General features: G+C 47.7%; 1 protein-coding gene across 6 annotated transcripts in view; it reads right to left on the minus strand.

The window, feature by feature from the left end:
* Positions 1 to 2984: 2984 nt before the first annotated feature.
* The window catches only part of swt1 (SWT1 RNA endoribonuclease homolog), a 266421-nt gene continuing 250337 nt past the window's right edge, over positions 2985 to 19068 (minus strand). For all 6 annotated transcript variants that reach the window (XM_038794629.1, XM_038794631.1, XM_038794630.1 and 3 more), the window contains one exon: positions 2985 to 3268. In XM_038794629.1, the coding sequence (XP_038650557.1) occupies positions 3163 to 3268 (106 nt within the window). In that variant the 3' untranslated portion in view covers positions 2985 to 3162. The remainder of the gene's footprint in view (positions 3269 to 19068) is intronic.

Raw genomic sequence — 19068 nt, forward strand, 5'->3', positions numbered from 1 at the left:
CCAGATCGCCCCGCGCCCCAGGATCCCGGAGCCCGCCCATGCCGCCAGGTCCCGGCGGTAAGGGACCTAGTCTGATCCACACCGGCGGCTGGCAAAGAACCAGCGGGACTTCAGCCCATCGCAGGCCGGAGAATCGCCGGGGGGGGGGGGGGGGCCGCTGTGAGCGGCCGCCAACCGGCACGATTCCTGCCCCTGCCGAATCTCCAGTGCCAGAGAATTCGGCGGACGGCGGGGACGGGATTCACGCCGCCCCCCCCCTCCCCCCCACACACACACGGGGGGGTCGGAGAATCCCGCCCATTTTCTGTGGAAATGCTACAGGCAATATGGCTTGGTGATGTTGGTATTTGAGATATTGGGGTGGTGGGGGGGGGTAATAAGAGATGGAGCAGGTTGAGTGACAATCCTCCATAACTTTTCTACAAAGCTGCTAAATTGTTAGAGCTTGCTCTGCCAGTTCAAATGCTCTCCTCTACTTGCGTATACCTCACCTCTTAGAGCTATTGAGAAATTTCTCTCATCATCATCATCTCCACTTAAGCACTTCATGGGTGTGTGTTTCCTCCCCCTCGTTGTCCTTTTTAAAATTGCTCTTTAATGGCACTTACCAGTTCTGGCAAATGATCCCATTCTTAAATACTAATGGCCGCCCTCAGAAATTTAACGTTGGAAGCAGTGTTAATTGCTTTTAGGGCAAGACATTCTCTCCTATCTTAGGTGGAAGTCCTGAGGGAGGTATGATGGAGAAATTTGCAGATGTCATAACAATTGACATAGCGTTCGTAAAGAGGATAGCTGTTGTCTCCGGAATTCTATCAGTGGTTTGATTGAGTGGGTGGAAAAGTGGCAAATGGAATTCAATCAGGAGAAGTTTGAGGTAATGCATTTGGGTAATGCAAACAAAGCTAGGGGATACAGTAAATGTTAGGATATAGACAGGCGCCGGAATGTGGTGACTAGGGGATTTTCACAATAACTTCATTGCAGTGTTAATGTAAGCCTACTTGTGACAATAAAGATTATTTTTATTATAGGGGTAGAGGATGTGAGAGACCCTAGAGTGCATGTCCACATGTCCCAGAAGATGGTAGGACAGGTGGATAAGGTAAAGAAAGCATTTGGAATGCTTTCCGTTATTGGGTGAGATATTGAATACAAAAACCGGGTTGTAGAATTAGAACTGTATAAAACATTGGTTAGATCACAGCCGGAATTTTGCAGACAGTTCTGATCACCATTTACATGAAAGACAATTACTCTGGAGAGAATATGGAGGGATTTTACAAGAATGTTGGGGGAGGGCGGCACGGTGATGCAGTGGGTTAGCACTGCTGCCCCATGGCGCCGACGACCCTGGGGCAGGTAGGTCACCTGATGTCTCCACCACCTCCTTTAAAATTTCAGACAAGCTTATGGTGGGCACATAGGCGACAGGTCGACAGGTCACTCCTGGATTTTACAAGCCCCCCTCTAAATCCACCAGTGGGAGAGTGTAAAATCCAGTCCATTAACTTCTCTGTTCTATCTGCAGTTGCTGTCTGACCTGCTGAGTGTTTCCAGCAGTTTCTGTTTATAAATTGAAAAGCGTTTGCTGATAGTTTTTTTAAGTGGCACTTTACTTACTAGACCGTTAGCAGCATATCTCCTGGATTATTAGAGGCTCAAAATGTGATAAATGCGACAATTTTTGATTTGACATTTTTAGAATGGAAGCTCGCTTTAATGATTGTGGACCCTGGACCCACTTTAACCTCTGCAGTATCTATACTTTGTCCTGCTACAATCTGAATATCCTCGATAGTAATGTTGCAATAACCTGCAGTTAATTTATGCCCTGGATGCTGACTGCCTTCTGTGACTGGTTTCTAAAATCAGAGCGCCGATCGACACTAAAGTTAGCAGAGACTGAGAAGTCTTGATCACAATTTCAACAAATTTTATAACCTATAATATCTGTACAAAAGAACAGTCTTGTAAATATACATCTTTGATGAATAAGTAAGAAAACCCCATGAAAACAGTTATGAGTTGCTTTGTTCTAAAATAAACTTTTGATGCTCAACATTCTGGAATCCACACAAAAGCTAACAAATGGCTGTAAGAATGAGGAAGGGAACACACCAAAAAGAATAGTCACATGCTTAATTTTAAAAAGAAAACTAATTTGGGGGTAGGGCAAGTGGTGGTGGGGGGGGGGGAAATTGAAGCATTTTTCATCATGCAGCCATTTCAAATGGCTATCATAATGCAGAGTAATTAAAAACAGAGCTGTTCTTCACATACATACACAATGTTTGTAAACCCCAACCTCAGAAATGCATCGCCAATGTCTCTTAAACAGAAGCCATCACTCTGAACAGGACTGAAGATTTGATGCCAATCGGTGCTGACTGATCAATTATTTTATACAAAGCACTTGGCAGTTTAATTGAAATTCACCAATTTCATTTTACTCACAAGAATATTGAGAAATGGCATTCATCTGTCAGTCAATCCTGCACATCAACACTTAACAGAGGTGAAAGGGCAGTAGTTTAAATCCATCGACCAAGGCATTTTACAGAACAAGTGTCTCTATAGATTCTCAACTATAGTCAAATTTGTTTGTGGAGAAGACAGAAACAAAATCAATTATTTTCCCTAAATTTAACACAAGGTAGGTATGATTGGCAAAATTTAGAATGTAAGATAAGTGAAAAAAATTACAGAACTTGCATTTATGAATAGCCTCAATACTGCTGGGAAAAAAACTATAGCTGGAAAACTATACACACAAATTCCCTGGAAATCCTGTTAGTGATTCAACATGCTCATATTTTTTTTTAAGTACAACTGGAAATGAGGACTTGTAGTGTCATAAATGATTTTCAGGTCTTAAATCGGTTTAGAATGAATGCTCAAAAAAAATACAGTTTTACACTCCTTACAGGATTTAAGAGTGAACATTAGATATGTTGTACCTGGAATAAATCTCTTGCATGGTATTTAGACAGTATATACTTTGCTTTCTTTATTTAAATAGCACCTTAAACAAAACCTTTTACACTTATACCTCTGATACAGAGAATTTGATCATTCTCATAACAAGAGATAAACATTAGTAAAACACAATAACTAAATCCAGTTTGCAGAGGAATATTGGTGTATGATCGTTTAGCAATGTTAAACTAAGCCTCTGTTTCTGGCCTCGAGACACACCGCTGCATTGCATTGCTCCAATCTGTAGGTTAACTCGGCCAACTGGCTGTAACCGACCATCAGCCTCTTCCTGCAAAAGAAGGAAACAAGTTCACCTTTAAAAGAAAATACAACTTACCAGAAGCTCGTAACATCCTACTGACATATATGTGGTGAAAATTACATTTTATAAGCCTTGTTTCAACAGCAATGGTTATATAGGGCTTGATTCTTCCGCCCCACCCGCCACAAGATTACGACTTGCGAGACACAGACAATGTGTCCACTGACCACGGGATTCTCCGGTCGCTGGATGGCACGGCCGGAGAATCCCGCCCATAATTTTACCCAATTCAACAAACTTCTTAGTTATTTACAATATCTATCCTAATACCCAACACATATAAAATTGTTCATTTATTTTCTTTGGATTAAACTAATTCAAAGACTTTGCAGTCTATCCTAAGTCAAACTGCTAAGAGGTCCTAAAATAATGTTTGAAATCTTTCTGCAGTTCTATCAGCAGGATCTTACTTTTATTTTATGCATCTGCAAAAAATGGATTCATAACATATTAGTTTTACAGTCACCTGAATTATAACCTCCATGTCGCTACACATTTGAATGCATAGACTAAATTCAAAAATTCACCTGAGGAAGGAGCAGTGCTCCGAAAGCTAGTGATTTGAAACAAACCTGTTGGACTTGGTGTTGTAAGATTTCTTACTGTTCTCACCCCAGTCCAACGCTGGCATCTCCACGTCAAAAATATTTAAGACAACCAGAATCGGTCGTAATATATATTAGAACCATGAGTATATTTGATCATCCCAATGTGGGAGCTAACAATCCGCATAAACAATCGGTTAAACTACTTCCATTTATATGGATATTTCTATGATTTTCTTTTCTTGACTTAAGAAAACATCAATGTGTGCTTTGTATTATATTATTGTGCAAATAAATACAACAGAAACTGGCATCAACTCATCACCAAAATAAAATATATGCGAGACTGACTCTGCGGGGGCTCCGTTTTCAGTTTTCAATGTTTGCAAAAGTATGTTAACCTTTATTGCAAGAGGATTTGAGTACAGAGTAGTGAAGTCTTGCTTCAATTGCGTAGAACCGTAGTTAGACCTCACCTGGAGTACTGGTGCAGTTTTGATCCCCTTTAGGAAGGATATTATTGCCATCGAGGGAGTGCAACTAAGGTTCATGAGACTTGTTCCTAGGATGTTGGGACTGTCCAACGAAGAGAGATTGGGGAAACTAAAAAAAATATATCCCGCTATCGTGACAAATCCATGTTTCCCACCTTCTCACATGCAGTGTCTCTGTAACCTCCTTGGTGTGTTTGTAAATGGTGAACTGCACGATGCATTCTTGAGTTGTATTCTCTAAGAGTTTCAAAGAATGACAGGTGATCTCATTGAAAACTATAAAATGTGTAAAGGAATAGACAGGGCAGATGCAGATAAGATGTTTCCCCAGGTTGGGAAGTCTGGAACCAGGAGAGACAATTTCAAAATAAGGGGGAAGCTGCTTAGGACCGGCATGGTGGCACAGTGATTAGCACTACTGCCTCTCTGTGCCAAGGACCAGAGTTCAATTCCGGTCTTGGGTAACTGCGTGGAGTTTGTACATACTCCCTGTGTCTGCGTGGGTTTCCTCCGGGTGCTCTGGTTTCCTCCCACACTCCAAAGATGTGCAAGTTAAGTGGATTGGCCATGCTAAATTGTCCCTTCGTGTCCAGGGATGTGCATGTTAGGTCATGGGGTTAGGGCAGTGTAGACATGGGTAGAGTGCTCAATCGAAGAGTCGCCACAGACTCGATGGGCCGAATTAGAAAGTAAAGGATGAGGGCAACCAAGGAGAAAAAACAATTGGCTCACTGAAGTTCATCACTTTAAGGTGGATTCAGAAAGATGTTTTCGCCTGAACAACCCCCTTCCAAATGAGATCGTGTAAGGGGCCTCTGATGCAGTGCACCTAGGTTTCCCAACTATTATTTATGGGATTTGTAACAAATAATTGAGTCAGAATAAAGAATTGGCTGAAGTGTAGAGAAAGACACAAATATGTTAGAGGAATAATTATAGGTTAGGGAAAGCGCCAGGTAGAGTCCTCAATTTACATTGGCAGAGAGCAGGCTTGAAGGGGCTGAATGGTATACATCTGCTCCTAATTCACATGATCATACATACATTGTGCTTTTGAGTTCAAATTATCAATTTTTTTTATTTGTTCATTAGACGTGGGTGTTGCAGGCTGTACAGCAGTCACTGTCCATCCCTAATTGCTCTTAAGGGGCAGTTAAGAGTCAACTACATTTCTATGGGTCCGGAGTCACAGGTAGGCCAGACCAGGTAAGGGCAGATTTCCTTATCTAAAGGACATTTGTGTACCAGATGGGTTTTTACGACAATTGACTATGGTTTCATGGTCAGCACTGGACATCCAATTCCAGATTGTTCACCTTCTGCAGTGGTGGAATTTGAACCTGGGAACCCAGAGCGATACTCTGGGACTCTGGATTACTAGTCTAGTGATAATACCCAGTGTGCCACATCTCCCCTGTATCCAATATATATTGGATCTAATTTGTAGATGATACCAAACTAAAAGCAGTAGTACAATTGACGTAGGCAGCTTAGAAATAAAAGATTTTATTTACATATATTGTCTTGTTTTTAGAAAAACACATTAAAAGTCACCTTCCCCTTAAGCGTTTGTGAGCTGATACAGTTTGGAAAAGCGACACCAATTGTCACTTACGTTCATGAAAGCTTGTTCAAACTAAGGGAGTCTCATCAGTCCTTGATTATTCATTCAGAATGGTCAATCAGGGTGGTAAAAAGCTGTTCAATGCCAAAATGGTTCAAGAAAGAGAAATTTGTGACCAGGACATGGGGAGGTACAGGCAGAGAACGGAAATTCTGTGAGGAGGGAGAAGGAGAGGGGCTCTCGATAGAAGGTATCCATAAAAGATATTCTGCGAATGCCACTCCTACTTGATGATGAGACTGGAGCAGTGACTGAGGAAGCTATGCTTCATCAATGAGATTATCATGGAGGTGTGCCACCTCCTTCACAACGGCTAGAGGCCTCAAAGCAGGGCAAGGCAAGTTGTTCTATGCCAGTGGATGCTACCAGGCAAGAACAGGTGACATCAATAAGATCTTGCAGTTCACCTATTGCCAGGGACCGGAATGTGGCGACTAGGGGTTTTTCCGACAGTAATTTTTTTTTTCTTTTTTTTATAAATTTTAAAAAATTCATTTTTTTCCAATTAAGGGCCAATTTAGCGTGGCCACTCCACCTAGCCTGCACATCTTTTGGGTTGTGGGTGCGAAACCCATGCAAACATGGGGAGAATGTGCAAACTCCGCACAGACAGGGATCGAACCTGGGACCTCGGCGCTGTGAGGCAGCAATGTGAACCACTGCGCCACCGTGCTGCCCTTTTTCCACAGTAACTTAATTGCAGTGTTAATGTAAGCCTACTTGTGACAATAAAGATTATTATATATACAAGCCAGAGCCTTCACTCTACAAGCTCACAGAGACCGACCTGAAAAACACCGCAGAAGCCGGGACCTTCACTCTGCTGGATTCCAACAACCAGACCAGCATCCCAGCAGCTGGAAACCTCCCCCCACCCCCCAGCTCTCTGACCCGGAGAGCTGCGATCTCCTGCAGGCCCCAAGTACTCCTTCCACTCCCCCTCCCTGTACAGTCGCCCCACACTCCTAAAAATCAACTCCCAAAGCCTAACTATCACTAATACTGCTCTTTTAAATTTACTTGCCGGTCTAGAGATCTTCCGACCACTGAAGGAAGACCGCGATCTGGAAAGGACCCTGTGGACCCCAACACACGGACCCGCAACCGCAACCCCAGAGACATCATACACTTAGCGGCCTTCACCCCATCCACGCCGGAATGTGGTCTGGACATCCACTGACCAGTGAAGACAAACTGCAGCCTGACAGCGACCCGGAACGCTCGGCCACACAGACCCATCTTCCGAGGCAGGAACTGCAAACAAGCCAACAAATCCTCGATCCACACACCGACCAGAGTGAAGAAACTCATTGGACACAACTGTACCCTTAACACCGCATACTCTCACCGTCTCCTTGGCTCAAAAAGAAGCCGTGACTCCAGGAAGCGTGAAAAACGTGCAGACCTGCAGGTCAGAGTGAAACAACGCGGCCCCAAAGCCCCTCTGCCTAGCTTATTCCTAGCTAATGTCTAATCTCTAGAAAACAAACTAGACGAACTTAAAGCAAGACTCACCTTTCTAAAAGAATTGAGGGATTGCTGTGTGCTCTGTTTCACGGAGACATGGCTCACTCCTGCTTCACTGGACTGTGCCCTACTACCAGAGGGCTTCTCAATCCACCAAATGGACCGTACGGCGACCTCGGGCAAGGCAAGGGGAGGTGGGGGCTGATTCCTAATCAACACCTCCTGGTGCCTAGATGTAGCAACACTGGCGAGTTTTTGGTCCGCAGACCCAGAATATCTGACGATAAAATGCTGCCCCTACTACCTGCCGCGGGAGTTCAGCTCCGTTATCCTGACGGCAGTTTACATCCCACCCCATGCAAACGTGAAAATCGCACTGGACAAAATATTCACCACCACAAATAGCCTTGAAACGAAACATCCCAAGGCCTTGTTCATTGTAGCTGGGGACTTCAATCAGGTCAGGTTCAAGAGCATACTACCAAATTACCACCAACACGTCACCTGTTCCAACAGAGGCCCAAACATCCTGGACCACTGCTACACAAATATCAAACATGCCTACCGCTCTATCGCCCGCCCACACTTTGGCAAATCTGACCACAAGGCTGTGCTCCTGCTCCCGGCTTATAAGCAAAAACTGAAGCGGGAGACTCCGCCAAAGAAAGTCGTGCATTGTTGGTCTGAGGAATCGGATGATTTCCTACGGGACTGCTTAGAGTCAGTGGACTGGTCAGCATTTTAAAAACTCTGCAACCAGCTTGAACGAGTATGCCACTACAGTAACTGACTTCATTTGTAAGTGTGTAGAAGACTGTGCCAAAGAAACAAATCTGCGTGTTTCCCAACCGGAAACCCTGGATGAACAGGGATATCCATTGCTTGCTGAAGTCTAGGTCTAAGGCATTCAAGTCAGGCGACCCTGACCTATACAAGAAAGCCAGATATGATCTAAGGAGATCCATCAAAGATGCCAAAAGACGGGACTTCCGGTTGCGGCTATGTGGAGCTAAGTTGCACATTCGGCAGCTCCCGCTAGAAACGGATTTTTGGACTCTTTTTAGTTGCTTGAGACCCAGAAGGCCTAAGGGACGGCGATCAGGGAGGTCCGACAAAAGGTCGCGGAGAATGAGGACGATATCTTGGGCCTGGCGGTGAAGGTGGAGACACACGAGGCGCTCCATAAGAAATGGCAGGCGAAGCTCGAGGACCTGGAGAACCGGTCGAGGAGAAAGAGTCTGTGGATTCTGGGTCTCCCGGAGGGGCTGGAAGAATCGGATGTGGGTGCCTACGTGGTCACCATGCTGAATACGTTGATGGGCGCCGGGTCCTTCCAGGGGCCCCTGGAGCTGGAGGGGGCCCATCGAGTGTTGGCGAGGCCCAAGCCCAGTGAGCTGCCGCGGGCGGTGCTGGTGCGGTTCCATCGGTTTGCGGACAGAGAATGTGTGCTAAGGTGGGCCAAGAAGGAGCGGAGCAGCAGGTGGGAGAATGCAGAGATCCGGATTGATCAGGACTGGAGTGCGGAGGTGGCTAAGAAGAGGGCCGGGTACAACCAGGCTAAGGCACTGCACTGGAGAGACTGGGCCTGGAAGGGAAGCTATGCCAGAGGTGGCGGGTCGGACGGGCGGAAAGCGCAGACTTTTTCCCGCGCTAAGGATGGAGAGGGGCGGGGCCGGTGCTGGAAGCGCGGGCTTTTTATTCCCCGCGCTGAGAGTGGAAGGGGCGGAGAGAGCCCGTTGATGGACAGGAGGGGGGGGGGGGGGGGGGGGGGGGGGGGGGGGAGGGGAGGTTCCCACACAGGGGGGATCGATGGAACGGCGGGAGTAGCCGGGGTCAGCAGGAGCCGCTGAATCACGGGAGTGTAATGGGGGGAGCAATGCAGCTAGGGGGAAACCTGGCTGGGGATGGGGGGGGGGGGGGGAACCGGGTTGCTGCTGGAATGGCCAAGGGGGAGCTGGAGTCTGTAGAGGAGGTCGGGGCGGGGGTCTGCCGCTGGGGGGAACGGGAAGTGCGGGCACGTGGCTGGCCTAGGAAGGGTTACGGCTAGTCGACCGGGGAGGGGGGGCGGCCAGCCCCCTGATCCGGCTGATAACTTGGAACGTAAGAGGTCTGAGCGGGCCGGTCAAACGGGCCCGTGTGTTCGCGCACCTGAAGGGGCTGAAAGCAGATGTGGCCACGCTTCAGGAAACACATTTACGTGTGGCAGATCAGGTAAGGCTAAGAAAGGGGTAGGTAGGGCAGGTGTTCCATTGAGGCTGGATGCAAAAAATCGGGGTGTGGCAATCTTGGTGGGGAAGCGGGTGTCGTTTGAGGCGCTGAGCATTGTTGCAGACAACGGAGGTAGGTATGTGATGGTGAGTGGTAAGCTGCAGGGGGTGCGGGTGGTTTTGGTAAATGTATGTGCCCCGAATTGGGACGATGCCGGGTTTATGCAGCGCATGTTGGGCCGGATCCCGGACTTAAGAGACAGGGGGCTTGATAATGAGGGGGGGGGGACTTCAACACGGTGCTGGATCCGGCATTAGATAGCTCTAGGTCTAAGACGGGCAGGAGGCCGGCGGCAGCCAAGGTGCTGAGGGAGTTTATGGACCAGATTTTGGGGGGGGGGGCTCTGATCCCGAGGGTAGAGGACACTGAGTACTCAGTGATAGTCATATCTGACCATGCCTGCGTTGGGTGGACTTCGAGCTAGGGGAAGAGAGGGACCAGCGCCCGCTGTGGCGCTTGGAGGTGGGGCTATTGGCGGACGAAGAGGTTAGCGGGCGGGTCCGGGGGTGTATAGAGAGGTTTGCGAGCCTTAGAGAACTGGAGGAGAAATTCGGGCTCCCCCCGGAAATATCTTTAGATATATGTAGGTAAGGACGTTCGTTAGGCATCAGGTGGTGGAGTTCCCGCTGCTGCCGGCGCCCAGGGTTCAGGATAGGGTGCTGTCGGGGGTGTGGGTAGGAAGGTAGGATTTTGGCAGTTTATCAGGTGATGCAGGAGGAAGAGGTGGTCTCGGTGGAGTAGTTAAAAGTTAAGTGGGAGGAGTAACTGGGGGAGGAGATCGATGTTGGTACGTGGGCGGCTGCCTTGGGAAGAGTAAATTCTTCCTCCTCTTGTGCTAGGCTCAGCCGTATACAATTTAAGGTGCTGCACAGGGCGCATATGACCGGGGCAAGGCTGAGCCGGTCCTCTGGGAGTGAGGATAGATGTATGAGGTGTTCGGGGGGTCCAGCAAACCATACCCACATGTTCTGGGCATGCAAAGCGTTAGAGGAGTTCTGGAGGGGCGTGGCGAGGATGGTGTCAAAGGTGGTGAATTCCAGGGTTAAGCCGGGCTGGGGGCTTGCAATATTTGGGGTGTCGGATGAACCGGGAGTGCAGGAGGAGAAAGAGGCCGGTATTCTGGCCTTTGCATCCCTAGTAGCTCGGTGAAGGATTCTGCTTCAGTGGAAGGATGCGCGGCCCCCGGGCGTGGAATCCTGGATTAATGACATGGCAAGGTTTATTAAATTGGAGAAGATGAAATTTGTCTTAAGGGGATCTGTGCAAGGGTCCTTCAGGTGGTGGCAGCCGTTCCTAGACTTCCTGGCGGAGCGTTAGGAGAGGGTCAGTAGCAGCAGCACCCAGGGGGGGGGGGGGGGGGGGGGGTGATGTTCATGTCTGGTTGGAGATTTACTATTGTTTATTGGTTAACGTTCATTTGTTTATTTATTTTTGTTGTTTCATTTTTTCTGTAAAGGGGCAGGGGGAGGGGGTTTCTATTTTCCTTTTCGGTTATTTATAATGTAAACATTTTGAATAAAAATATTTTTTAAAAAAGATGCCAAAAGACAGTACTGGACCAAGCTCGAGTTCCACACGGACCCCCGCCGATTATGGCAAGGTCTGAAAGACATAACGGGCTACAAGATGAAGGCATGTAAAATCGTCGGCTCCAATGCACCCCTCCCTGATGAACTCAACGCATTCTATGCACGCTTTGAACAAGATGTCAGCGAGAGCAAACCCCCACCCCAGAAGCCTCGGATGAACTTGTATCTGAGATAACCATTGCAGACGTCAGAGCAGCCTTCCCAAAGGTCAACCCTCGGAAAGCCACTGGCCCGGATGGGCACTTAGGTCTTGTGCGGATCAGCTGGCGGGGGTATTCACAGATATCTTCAACATCACTTTACAACAATCTGAGGTCCCTATCCGCTTTAAGAAGGTGACCATCATCCCTGTACCAAAAAAAAATCCAAGCAGCGTCCCTTAATGACTATCGTCCAGTGGCTCTGACATCCATCACCATGAAGTGCCTCGAAAGGTTAGTCACGGCACAAATCAACTCCAGCCTCCCGGATTGCCTTGATCCACTACAGTTCGCTTACCGCTGCAACAGGTCCACAGCAGACACCATCTCCATGGCCCTGCACTCTATCCTGGAACACCTAGATAACAAAGACACCTATGTCAGACTCCTATTTATCGACTACAGCTCAGCCATCAACGCCATCATTCCTATGAAACTCATCTCCAAACTCCGTGGCCTTGGCCTCCTTCTCCCTCTGCGACTGGATCCTGAACTTTCTAACCCACAGGCCACAATCAGTAAGGATAGGCAACAACACCTCCTCCACGATCATCCACAACACCGGTGCCCCACAAGGCTGTGTCCTCAGCCCCCTACTATATTCCTTGTACACCTATGACTGTGTGGCCAAATTCCTCTCCAACTCGATTTTCAAATTTGCTGATGACACTACAGTAGTGGGTCGGATTTCATACAATGACGAGACAGAGTACAGGAATGAAATAGAGAATCTGGTGAACTGGTGCAACAACAATAATCTGTCCCTCAATGTCAACAAAACGAAGGAGATTGTCATCAACTTCAGGAGGCGAAGTGGAGAACATTCCCTTGTCTACATCAATGGGAACGAAATAGAAAGGGTCGAGAGCTTCAAGTCCTTCGGCGGGCAGTCGACGGGCTATGGCTAGTCGATGGGGGAGGGGGCGGGACGCCCTCTGATCCGGTTGGTCACCTGGAATGTGAGAGGACTGAATGGGCCAGTGAAGCGGTCTAGGGTACTTGCTCATCTGAGGGGGCTAAAGGCAGATGTGACAATGCTTCAGGAGACCCACCTGAAGGTGGCGGACCAGGTCTGCCTGAGGAAGGGATGGGTGGGGCAGGTTTTCCACTCTGGGTTTGATGTGAAGAACCGGGGAGTGGTGATTCTGGTGGGGAAAAATGTGTCGTTTGAGGCATCTGAGGTGGTGGCGGATAAGGGGGGTAGGTATGTTATGGTTAGGGGCAGGCTACAGGGAGAGAAGGTGGTACTTGTTAGTGTGTCTGCCCCAAATTGGGATGATGCGGGCTTTATGAGGCGTATGCTGGGACGTGACCCGGATAAGAGGCGGGAGGTCTGATTATGGGGGGGGGACTTCAATACGGTGTTGGATCCTTCACTGGATCGGTCCAGTTCAAGGACGGGTAGGAGGCCGGCGGCGGCCAAGGTGCTGAGGGGGTTTATGGACCAGATGGAGGGGTGGACCCATGGAGGTTTGTGAGGCCGAGGGCACGGGAGTACTCCTTCTTCTCCCATGTACGTAGGGTTTATTCACGACTTCTTCGTGGTGAGTAGGGGACTGATTCCGAGAGTGGAGGAGGGCGAGTATTCGGCCATTGTAATCTCCGACCACGCTCCGCATTGGATGGAGTTGGAGATGGGGGAGGTGCGGGACCAGCGCCCGTTGAGGCAGTTGGATGTGGGGGTGTTGGCGGAGTAGGAGGTGTGCAGGAGGGTCCGGGCAAGTATTGAGGGGTACCTCGAGGTGAATGATACGGGGGAGGTCCGGGTGGGGATGGTCTGGGAAGCCCTGAAGGCAGTGATTCGTGGGGAGCTGATATCCATCCGGGCACACAGGGAGAGGAGTGAGAGGGATAGACTGGTGGGGAAGGTCCTGTAGGTAGATAGGAGGTACGCGGAGGCACCAGAGGAGGGATTGTTGGGGGAGAGGCGTAGCCTACAGGCTAAATTTGATTTGTTGACCACTAGAAAGGTGGAGGCACAGTGGAGGAAGGCCCTAGGGGCAGTGTACGAACATGGTGAAAAGGCGAGTAGGATGCTGGCTCATCAGCTCCGCAAGCAGGATGCGGCTAGGGAAATTGCTGGAGTGAGAGATAAGAGTGGGAATGTGGTGCGGAAAGGGGTAGAGGTGAATGAGGTCTTCAAGGACTTTTACGGGGAACTGTGCCGGTCGGAGCCAACGGTGGAGAGGAGGGGAATGGAGAGTTTTCTCGACGGGCTATCTTTCCCGAAGGTGCAGGAGGAGCAGGTGGAGGGGTTGGGGGTGCCGATTGAGCTGGAGGAGCTGGTTAAGGGGATCGGGCAGATGCAGTCAGGGAAGGCACCGGGGCCGGATGGGTTCCCGGTGGAGTTTTATAAAAGGTTTGTGGGCCTAGTGGGCCCCCTGCTGGTGCGGACACTTAATGAGGCGTGGGAAGGGGAAGGGGAAGGGGAAATCGCGGGCGCTGATTTCTTTAATCTTAAAGAGGGACAAGGACCCCCAGCAGTGTGGTTCATACAGCCCCATATCTCTCCTTGATGCGGATGCCAAGGTGCTGGCAAAGATCCTGGCCACCAGGATAGAGGACTGTGTGCCAGGGGTTGTATATGAGGACCAGACAGATTTTGTTAAGGGAAGGCAGCTGAATGGACTTACCTCGTATTAAGTTGATCTTTTCTCTACACCCTGCTATAACTGTAACATTATATTCTGCAGTCTCTCCTTCCTTCCCTATGTTTGGTATGCATTGTTTGTACAGCATGCAAGAAACAACACTTTTCACTGTTTACTAATACATGTGACAATAATAAATCAAATCAAAAACAAATGCACCAAGGAGGTTACATAGGCACTGCATATGAGAAGAGGGAAACATGTATTTTCCAGGATAATGGGATTCCTTTTTCATTTGTTCATGGGATGTGGGTGTCACTGGCTCAACCTGTATTTATTGTTCATCCCTAATTTCCCATGTGAAGGTGGTGGGGTGATGCCTTCTTGAATCACTGCACTCCATCTGTTGTCGGAAAACCCATAATGCCACTAGAAGAAGTTCCAGGATTTTGACCCAGTGCCAGTGAAGGAGCAATGATAGTGTAAGATTTGGAGGAGAACTTGCAGATGGTGGTATTCCCATGCATCTACTACCCTTGCCCAGTAATGGCCGCAGGTTTGGAGGGTACTGTCAAAGGAGCCTTGGTGAGTTGCTGCAGTGCGTCTTTATGCGGCCCACCAAGATCAAGTCATTAAAAAAAAAGGGGGGGGGGCCATTGGGTTACTGGTATAGGGTGGATACGTTGACTTGAGTAGGGTGATCATTGCTCGGCACAACATGTGTTTCATGTGAAGTTTCTACTTTAAAATATTAATTAATAAAAATTAATTGCTTTTTTTCTTCTTTAAAAACCATTTATTTTGGCTATTTTAAATATTAATTATTTTACTTAATATACTATGCGGCCCTTTAAAATTGTGAATTTCTGAATGTGGCCCTTGCACGGAAAAGTTTGCCCACCCCTGTGGTAGATAATACACACTGCTGCTATTGTGAGTCAGTGAATGCTTCAGATTGTCGATGGGGTGCCAAACAAGTGGTTGCTTTTGTTGTCTGTAAAACTTCAGACATTTCGACCACTTAATTCATCAAAAGTTTTACAGATGTTTTTATTGACAAGGCAAAGGACAACACAAGTTCAAAATTCAAACAAATGTATTTAACTCTAACAATAACCCTAAAATTATCCCAATAATATTCACAGAGGTCCCAATATTTATAATACTACCCGTGTCAATGGACTCAGATGGATTCTCTGAGCCCCACATTCCTCAGGGTCTTTGTCGCGAAGGTGGGTCTTGCTGGCTGTTTCCTTCCATCTCTGGTCAGTCTTCCAAATCCTCACAGTCACCTCCACGCTGAGTCTTCGCGAGGGTGTGTACTGGGGGTCTACCTTTATCCCTCTCCCTTCACACCTTTCCAGAAACTTCTCTGGCCCTTGGTTAATGCAGTCTCGGGAGGGGGGTCACAATACCCAAGGGGCTTGGTGATGGTTGCTCAACGGGACATTAGTTAGTAGGAACCCGCCCCTAGGTGTCCAGCTCCGGTGGTGTTGTTCGCACGTAACCTGTTGCCTTACAAGGTTATGGCGGGAACTCTAGGTGCCAGAAAGTCTGGCTCGATCTGGGCAACCAAAAACAAATCAATGCATATGAATGAAGTAGATTATCTCTGGTGGGTGATTGGCAAGACAGGCCCAGACATGTCTTGGCAGCTTGTCTGTGCTTAGTGTATTTGAGTTTGGTCAAGTTTGAATTCCCATTATCCTGCCTGGAGTTGACTAGTTTGGTTTAAAATATCCAATTCTTAACTTAGAGTGCCCAATTTTATCGGGCCTAAAATACAGGCCATTCCAGATTACCAGTTTGTCCTTAATGGTGTCAAGCTTCTTCGGTGTTGTTGGAGATACACTCATTCAGGCAAGTGGAGAGTATTCTATTATACTTCTGCCTTGTGTCTCAGACAGGCTTTGTGAAGTCAGGAGATAATTTGGTCCTGTTCAGTTTCTGGTCAAAGGTAACCTCCCAGGCTGTTGATAGTGGGGATTCAGTGATGGTAATCCCATTAAATGTCAAGGGACAGTAGTTAGATTCTCTCTTGTTGGTGATGGTCAGTGCCTGGCACAAATGCTACTTGCCACTTATCAGCCTAAGCCTGAACATTATCTAGGTCTTGCTGCACATAGACACAGATTGCTTCAGTATCTGAGGAGTCCTGAATGGTGCTGAACATCAGCAAACATCCCCACTTGTAACTTTATGATGGAGGGAAGGTCATTGATGAAGAAGCTGAAGATGATGTTTGGACCTAGGGCACTACCCTAAGGACATCCTGCAGCGATGTCCTGGGAGTGAGATTATTGACCTCCAACTACCACAACTATCTTCCTTTCTACTAGGCATGATTCTAACAAATGGAGAGTTTCCCCACTGATCTACATTGACTTTTGTTAGGACTCCTTGATGTAACACTTGATCAAATGCTGGCTTTAAATGTCAGTCACTCTCACCTCACTTCTTGAGATCAGTTCTTTTGCCCATGTTTGGACTAAACAATGAGGTCAGGAGCTGAGCAGCCCTGGCAGAACCCAAACTGAGCATCAGTGAGCAAACCGTTGCCAAGTTAAAGCACTGCCAATAGTACTTTCCATCATGATGGAGATAAGGCTAATGGGGGTGGTAATAGGCTGGGCTGGATTTGTCCTGCTTTTTGTGTAAAGGTCTTACCTGGACAGTTTTCCACATTGCCGAGTAGATACCAGTGTTGTAGCTGTAAAAGAACAGCTTGGCTAGGGGCAAGGCAGATACTTAATTGGTAATGGGTTGAAGGGTTACGGAGAAAGGACAGTGGAAGTAAGGCTAGGATAAGATCAGCCATAATCAAATGGTGGAGCAGACTTGATGGGCCAAATAGCCTAATTCTGCTATCTTATGAATTTATAAGGCAGGTTCTGGAGCACAAGTACTATTGCTGAAATTTTGTTCAGGGCCCACAGCATTTGCAGTATCTTCAGCTGTTGCTTGAAATCATGTAAAGTGAATCTAAGTGGCTGAAGACTGGCATCTATGATGCTGGGGATGTCGGTAGGAGGCCAAGTTGGATCATCGACTCGGCACTTCTTGCTGTTGGCTGCCTAGTCTCTTGGCTGACTAGGCTGCCTAGTCTGGGCTCCCTCATCATTGAAGATGGGAATGTTTGTGGAGCCTCCTCCTCTAGTTAGTAGTTTGATTGTCCACTACCATTCATGACTGGATGTGGAAAGACATTCTATGAGATAAGGTTACCATTACTAATAGCTTTTTTTTCCAAGTTTGATTCCCAGCTCCACGATTTGAACACAGATATTCATCTCATAAACCTCAGGGATGCCAGTCAGGTAACATAACCACTGCGTTCCCTTACACTAAATCAGTGTTTATTGAACTGTTTCCTCCCAGGACCCACTTTTGCCAACTGGTGACTTTCAGGACCCACTCCAGCTGACATTTGTGACCCATGGCACGTTCGCTTACTTTTAATGTGGAAGGGGAGCCTGTTTGGTCCTCACGATCTCACTCCAATCAGGTTCACAGGAGGAGAGGGCAATGCGCACATCAGGTGCAGAGCTTAGCCAGTTCCTTAATGCTGTCTTGATCTTTCTGAGACCAGGAAATCCAATCTCGTACATATTGGTCACCTTGAAGGGCAATAGCACAAAATGCTTGTTTTATTCAGCACTGGATATTCCTGGGAGATGCTACTCTAGAATGCCGACAGTATCATGGACCTTTGCCATGTTTTTAACGTGCTGTCACAGGTCAGGTATAGAAGCTTAGTCTTTTCATTTGGAGTCAGTTGTAAGTTAATAACTTGACTCTGGGGTCTCAACCTCAAAAACGGAATTTTTCACCCACCTCTTTCAAAATCTGAAATGCCTCCTCTCATTTGTCGGTACTTTCCTGCATATAACAGGCAGCAGGGTAGCATGGTGGTTAGCATACATGCTTCACAGCTCCAGGGTCCCAGGTTCGATTCCCGGCTGGGTCACTGTCTGTGTGGAGTCTGCACGTCCTCCCCGTGTGCGTGGGTTTCCTCCGGGTGCTCCGGTTTCCTCCCACAGTCCAAAGATGTGCGGGTTAGGTGGATTGGCCATGCTAAATTGCCCGTAGTGTCGTAATAAAAGTAAGGTTAAGGGGGGGGGTTGTTGGGTTATGGGTATAGGGTGGATACGTGGGTTTGAGTAGGGTGATCATAGCTCGGCACAACATTGAGGGCCGAAGGGCCTGTTCTGTGCTGTTCTATGTAACACACATGGGCTTTGCATCCTTATTTGCAAAGGCACAATTGGCAAAACCATACCTCCTGAAATCATTTTTATACTACTTTGCTCCCGAGTTAAGTTTCTTCTTTGTAGGCTGTTAACCAGAGGCCCTGGAGCTCTGTTCAGAGCTAACACGAGCATTTCTTTGGTCTGCTGTGGATTCTAAGCAACTCTTTCCAGTAGATTCAGATGTGAGATCCTGGCCAATAGGTACACTGCCTAATGTGTCTCGAATAACAAAACGATCCACCTTCACAGTTCACTTGCCTTGCTTGCTAGCAGCTAGAAGGTCTCTTCCGTGATTTGGTGCCAAAAGTACGTACATAGAGAGAGGGCGCGTGACCTGCTACTGCTGCCAGTTATGGCTGGACGACTGCATACAGTCCAATTTTATTCTCATTTAAAAGCAGGCAGTGGCTGCCATTCACAAGTTAAATGTCGGTATCGACCATTGGGCGCTTCTCTTGCGATCGGGACACCGTGAGAAAGCTACGTCCGATTGTTAGATGACTGTCCCAACATCCACCCGTAACCTACCCAACATCCACCCCCGCTACCGTATCGGGCCAAATGCCTCCTCAATAAACCTTTGAGAGTCTCCATCACCTCTCTTCCTTGCCTTTCAAAATGCTTATCACATTGTTTTTCCGAATTCATGCACCATTACCCCAGTCAGCATTTCCAGAGTAAAAAGAGTGACCACATCTGCCAAGGTCATCTCCGCTATTTTCCCTCCTACTCTCTGACT

The sequence above is a fragment of the Scyliorhinus canicula genome, chromosome 4, assembly GCF_902713615.1.
Source record: "Scyliorhinus canicula chromosome 4, sScyCan1.1, whole genome shotgun sequence".
Classification (NCBI taxonomy): domain Eukaryota; kingdom Metazoa; phylum Chordata; class Chondrichthyes; order Carcharhiniformes; family Scyliorhinidae; genus Scyliorhinus; species Scyliorhinus canicula.